This window comes from Austrofundulus limnaeus, unplaced genomic scaffold (genome assembly GCF_001266775.1).
Source record: "Austrofundulus limnaeus strain Quisiro unplaced genomic scaffold, Austrofundulus_limnaeus-1.0 Scaffold30, whole genome shotgun sequence".
Lineage (NCBI taxonomy): Eukaryota > Metazoa > Chordata > Actinopteri > Cyprinodontiformes > Rivulidae > Austrofundulus > Austrofundulus limnaeus.
In genome coordinates this window covers 330,959-337,926 of record NW_013952432.1, presented here as the reverse complement: position 1 = coordinate 337,926, position 6,968 = coordinate 330,959, and the positions used below count along the sequence as shown (strand labels likewise).

Genomic DNA, 6,968 nt, shown 5'->3' with positions numbered 1-6,968 from the left:
CATGTAAGTCCCTGAAATTGTGCATGTTTTTTTTTCTTATCTTCATAAGTGGATGCTAATTATGGGAAGGAGGCTTCGGTTTTGCTTTATCTCTCACTTTTTCCACCCCGAATAATATGCTTTGATGTTTGGCCATACTGAAATCAGAAACAGCAAAAAATAAAAAAAAAATAAAAAGAATAAAAAACAGAAAGGATTACCGGTAAGTCCAAAAGTGGAATGTGGAGAAATAGGCAGATATAGGGTTTTGATTTAAACGTGTGCAAAAATTGCATTTTTGTCAAAATATAATGAAATAATGCCTTATCAATGTATCCATTTGAATGAACTGTTTGAAGCACTTTTTTGAGCAGTAGCAACAAAAATACTTATTTTGAGGAAAAACGGCTTAAAAATTTTAAGTATTCCCTGTGAGCAAGCAATGCTTTTGTTTCTTTCCAACTGGAAAATCATAATATACTAATACTATTTGAGGTTTCCTCTTTACATTGACATCAATACTTACTCCAAAAAAATTACATAAAATTAGGATTCCAACCAAAGAGTAATGTTTTATCATAACCAACAAGACAATTTAAGTCATATCTCTGGACAAGCTTTTCCAAAACTTCCAGTTTTATAYGCTTGTTACTTTCCTCTCTTCATGGAGGCAGGGATACATCTAACAAAACTATTTCCAGGCCATGCTTRTTTAGAAGCACAGCTCTCCAGGGCAGACCCAGGTGTATTTGTTGCCTGAAGAAAGAAATGTTGACACATTAGGAGCCAGGGTGTCATCAGAAAGCTGCAGTGTTTTGGGCCATGCTACCTCTGGCAACCACACCAGGAAAGAATGATGTTGTGAACAATACGATGAAAGCAAAAGAGGAACAGGGTAAAGATGACAGATGCTGAGAGCTGRTTGTCTACTGGTGCGTTAACCTGATGAATAATTTCTGCTTTTTGCTGAAAGTAAAAAAAAACAAAACAAAAAAAAACAGTCATTGTGTTTTAAACACAACAGTGTGTGATATAATATAAAGTTAAACAGAGAAAAATAGCCACTAATTGTGAGTTTTGGGAACTTCCATCCTTGCCTTTGGCTAACTTCTGTGACCTCTGCCGTGGGCCAGCCTCAGGCTCTTCACAAATGTTGGAGAAAGTGTCTCCCTGTTTCAATCCAAGACTGAGCAGAGGAAAAATAATGAGCAAGGAAGCAAGCAAAAAGAATGAGGCTGAGAACTATCACAGTCATAATGTCAAACTGAATGAGTGGAAAGCCTAAAATATTCATTGTTTTATGTTCCTTAAGACCAACGTCAGAATGTCTGAAAAAAGAGAACAAAAACGGAGCCAAAGAATAGCGTGAAAGAGTGGGTGAAGATAAGTTATACAATTCATTTTAGCCCTTCAAATCCTTTGTTTTTAGCACTCTCCAACTACCTGAGAGCTTTGGAAGTGGTTTTACTTCATGGTTTTACCATGWGGCGACCATCACATGTGGCAGTGATTTAAAGGGGCAATATTATGTGTTGCAGGCATATATTTAAATTCTATACCATAATAAAGTATCTATGYCAAGRAATTCTTCAGAGAGTGGCAGGATGACGTAGTTGTGGGAGCTGTCCCCTCACAGTAAGAAGGTCACAAGTATGCATCCTGGCCTTTTTGTGTAGTTTGTATTCTCCCCCCATGCAAACATGTTCTTTTTTCCCCCTAAGAACTTCAATTTGAATGAATTTGGGGTTAACTGAAAACTGTAAAATGTCCACAGGTATGTGTCATGTTTGTTTCTGAGGCCCGGTGATGGTCTTGCAATCTGTCCAGAATGCATCCTGCCTCCTGCACAGTGACTGTTAGTGTCTGTCTTTTTTTGGTCAATCATTTTTTTAAACATATGGTTTTTCTATTATCATTTTATACTCAAAGAATGTAAAAAAAAACAGACCATCTTTTTTGTTTTTGTCAAACATAAACTTTAACGCCATCAAGGCAACTCAATTTTGTCAAAGCTTCAAGTTCCTCACCAAGGCTCCATGTGCTAAAAGCACCAGATGCTACAAGAAACAGTTTGACTCATCAGTGATATACAAAAAACTTTCAGCTGATACCTGTTTAAGAAATGTAAAACTAGTTAGCTAGAATTTATTTATAGAAGCTGCCTGGTTAGCTACATAAAACATGTTTATTCATCCCAATGTACTAGCTAGTCTAGCTATAAAAATACAGTCTGTGGGTAGTTAAAGAAATGAAAGCTAGCCAGCATTTATTTATTTATTAACAAGCAGCAGACTGTAAAAGTTTTTTTTTTTTAACTAGCTCCACCTTAAGTGGCCTGATAACAACTGTGATAAACTTCTAGTTAGAGAAAAACAAAACAATGAACCATTTTTTGGAGTATAAAATGAAAATATAATAACCATCTGTTTTTTTCATTTTTCAGTATCTAATTTGTCTGATCATTGATAGGCACCAACCACTCTGCAACCTTGGCAAAGTATTCTGAACTAAAAAAAAATAAATAATAATAAAAAATAATAATAAAAAACACGGGCCTTGTTCATTATAAACCATGCATTATGTGAATGGCTTATTCTTTGAMTGGAACAATGTTTGAACCACCTTGCATTTCCTCAGCTTTACTGTACACAGTGGCTGTTTCCCAGAGATCAGTTTAAAGCTGTGGAAATAAATACAAATAAATAAATAAATAAAATATCACGCACTGTTGTGACTGGAGGTGTGATTGCTGTGCATATGGCTGTATCAGCAGCGTTTTCTGTGTCATGAATCATGAACACCTTCAGTGTTGCCTCCCACCTTGTTGCTGCATGCTGTGCTCTACAGCTGTTCTTGGAGGAACAAGACAAATAAGAAGTATTTATTTACCCCCCCCCCCCCACATATTCACTCAAATGGATTTTAGGACTTTATTGAGCATTAAAAAATATACACCAAGGAAAATATTTCCCCCYTTTTTCCGCATATTTTCTCTTTCATCTTAATATCTGACTCTTGCAGATGAACAATCCATGACCCAACGTGACAAAATGAAAACAAACAAATGAACAAAAAGAAAAAAAAAAGTTTAGTTCAACAGTAAAATTTAAGAACACTGTTTCAGYGATGTTGGTCCGTGCGTTCATTCACTGAAATTCTGGGGGAAAAAAAGGGATCTAAAACAGATTTGGTTTGAACAAAAGTGGAATCACAGACTAGGTGGTCACATCTGACTCTGCCTCTTCATAGAGTTCTGCTAGCCTCTGAAACTCGATTCCCCAATCATTCAGATAGTTATACTCCTGTTCCGACTGTGTGCCAAGAGAGTCCAACGGACTGATAGATCCCGTAGAAGAGCCCTGTCCCTCGTAAGCATAGGTCTGAAGGGAGTCATAGGGCGGTACGCTGGTGTCCATATCRGCCTCCACCAGTCTCTGTCTGATGAATTTGTGCACGTCCACTTCGTTCAGCTCCACCAATGGGCTCCTGTGGATGTGGGGCAGGCTACAATGACTCAGCGCCTCTGGGCGGATGTCCCGTCTGAACTTGAGCTCCTCTGCRGCAGTTGGGTTACGGAGAGCAATGATGTCGAACGCCTCCGTGTCCTCCTCGCCGCCACCCTCGTCATCATAAGTCACAACGTTTTCTCGGATGTCCTCTTCAGCAATGATAAGGGGCTCTTTCTTGCTCCTCCTCAGTGTGATGAACAGAACCACAATCGCTACAAGACAGAAATAAAATAATCAAAATAAGAAGTGTTCAGGATTTGAACTGAATATGCTAAATAAGAAATGATGGAGTTTTAAGACCAGTTCGTAAAAATCAGTCACAGTCTTGTATAAAGTACTTCAAAGTGATACTTGAGTGAAAGTACAATTATCCTTCTATAAAATTACTTTGGTAAAGTCTTTTTTTAAGAATATTCCTTGAGTAAAAGTCTTAAAGTATCTGACAATTACTGTACTAAACTATCAAACGTAAATTTCTGATATGAAATGAATTAAAAGTAAAAGTGAGCTGTTAGAATTTCCAAAATGACAGTTAAGAAGCAAAAAAAAATCTCTTAAGACCATTATGACTTTAATGATATATAAAAATGTTATTGTAAAATTTGAGTTGCACTAGGTTACTTGTTTCAGCTGCATGCTAGGCTACCTTGTCTGTTATATCCTGCCGGTGTGTGATGTGATTTGTGTCAGACAGGTGTGATGGATTGAGTACAAACCACTAGGGTGTAACGATACATATTTAAACTTTTTAATTTATACAGTTAAATTCACTCCATCTGGGAGGCACCATATACAGTTTTTGTATAGTTTTTATTTTATTTTATTTTATTTCTTAAACATTASACAAGCCCTAATGAAATAGGAGTAATGATTTTCTACTGTTTGCCTTTTGTAAAAAATATAAGGAATAGAAACTGCATGAAAATGCAATGGGAAGAAGTAAAACATCAGCTGATTACTCAAGTAAAACTTAGATAAACACACTTCTACTTAAGTAAAGCAATCAACTCTTTGTATTTTATTAATTTACAACTCTGATCAGTTCAAGTCAAACAGTGGCATTGCCATTTAACATTTAGCAATTAACACCTATATAAAGTTAATTCACAAAAAAAGCTTTTCAATTAAAAAGAAATAAAGAAAATTCTTAATCCATTATGAAAAATGAGAGCATGGCTAATCCCCTCTGTTTAGGAAAACATAAATTGAAATAAATAATGAATGGCCAAATTTAACAGAAACATGGTTTGTTAAAAATTAGTCCCTGCATTGTCTGCCTAAAATAATCAGCTGCTTTAAAAAAAATGTGGACCTTGAGCAAATTTTGTTGATGGATTTGGAGATTTTCCATAATTAGGGGCTTACATTGTCAAATGATCATTCCTATTATTATTAAAGCTGGTATGTCAAGTGACATTTTATGAGCAGTGTTCCAACAAGTATATGTGTGGCTTTAGTTTATTGATAGCTTCACAGCAAGGTCTTAAATCTTACATTATGAAGCAAAATTAGCATAAATGAAAATGCTAAGTTTTTTAATGGTTTATTATGCTGCACTATCAAAGATGAATGAGAAAGGTCAGTTTCTTTTTTGCAGAAACTTTGCCTCCTCACAGCTGAACATTAATGTRTGTTAACAGAAAGAAACAAAAGACACTCCTCAGGAACATAAAGGGAATTCTCTGTAATAAAAAYGCTTCTGCTTGAAAGGTGATATAAACATCAGCTCACTTCTGTGTCAGAGCCTCCACTCAGAATGTGACATCTTATAGTTATTAGGAGGTGTGAGACAAGAAAGTGGAAGTGTTAAATAAAGATCTTATCATATTCAGCTCCGATAACCCAAATGAGTCCAGAATTGATTTGACTAATCTAATAAATTGACTCAAGCAGTGCCATTTTGGTATAGATATTCTGGAGCCACATGTATTACCATAGTTTAACTAGTGAGGACTTCAATTTTCTAATTTTCTTGGAGGCAAACACGATGGGAAAGAATAACTACAGTATCCAAGCTCAATATGTAGGCCAAGCAGGGCTTTAGGGTTTTGGCAGAAATTGTAAATTTCACAGGTACAGAGGATAAAATGACTGTTTCCTGTTATAATGATCATCAGATTGACTGATAGACACTCGGGTAAGAATCAAATATACCCTTTGTGTTAAAAGTCTCACACTGCACAGTTAGATTAAGGCCATTTATGAAAACAAACTTATAAGGAAAATGTTAAATAATTTACTTTTTTGTCTTCTGTGTGACCTGAGGTCAAAATTATCAACTGCCACTACATAAATAAATAAATTGGACTGAAAATCATCCAGCAAGTTTATTTACCAGTTGGCTTTTTCGACATGATTAATGTTGCACTGAAATAAGAAATTACATATTAAACTGATGTCCCAACATTTTCTTAAAAGAGATACATATAGACTGCTGACTTTCAGCATATATTTATACAACACAGTATGAAATATTTTGCAAACAGACAAACAGGTTTGACTTCAACACTAAATGCAAAAGTTTTAATCAATAATCTTGACAACTCAGTGCACAATCAGGGGAACCTCACCGGCGGACTGGACGAAGTAAACCACGGGACGCCCGTTGAATAGCCCTGCTATGCAAGTTGTCGATGTATAACCAGTGATTTTTTCTTTCATTAAAGTTGAATTAAAAAAAAACTGTTCAGTGGTTCTTGATATATGTGACCCATCACACTGAAATGAGGATTAAGTCCAAAAGTGGAATGTGGAGAAATCGGCAGATATAGGGTTTTGATTTAAACATGTGCAAAATTTGCATTTTGTCAAAACATAATGAATTAATGCCTTATCAGTGTATCATTTGAATGAACTGTCTGAAATATAATCCTAAAAATAACTGAAGCATTTTTGAGCAGTAGCAACAAAAAAAAAATTAAAAAAAAATAAAAAAAATTATGAGAAAAAATGCCTTAACATTTTGAATTTTCCTCTGTGATCTGGCAACGTTTTTGTTTCTTTCCAACTGGGAAATCTTAATATACAAATACAGTACAATTTGAGGTTTTCTCTTTATATTGTCATCAAGAATAACTCAGTAAATTTACATAAAATAAGAATTCAGACAAACTATTAATGTATTATTCTAACCAACAAGACAAATTAAGTCTTATGTCTGGATAAGTTTATGAAAACAGAATGATCCAGGCATCAAAATGTATCTTTTACAGCCAAGAATCTGAAAATGTAATTAGGTCAATTTGACCAAATTTGACTTAATCCTCATTTCGATATGATGGGTCACATATTTTGTTCAGCGCTCTATGAGATAAGCCCCTCACCACCGCCACACACACACACACACACACACACACATTCAAATACGAATGTGTATGATTGTCATTCATTGTTAGAAACATTTTAAGAAGGCATTACAGGGTTTGCTTTTCCTTTCCTCGAGCATAAGTGGGAATCCTTCAAGGGTCACATGGGTAAGAG

General features: G+C 35.3%; 1 protein-coding gene across 1 annotated transcript in view; it reads right to left on the bottom strand.

The window, feature by feature from the left end:
* Window positions 1-2,895: 2,895 nt before the first annotated feature.
* Window positions 2,896-6,968, bottom strand: part of LOC106515521 (cadherin-18) — a gene marked incomplete in the record, with an annotated part of 145,299 nt that continues 141,226 nt past the window's right edge. Inside the window, 1 exon segment of the mRNA XM_014005361.1 lies at window positions 2,896-3,700. Within this exon segment, the coding sequence (XP_013860815.1) occupies window positions 3,195-3,700 (506 nt within the window).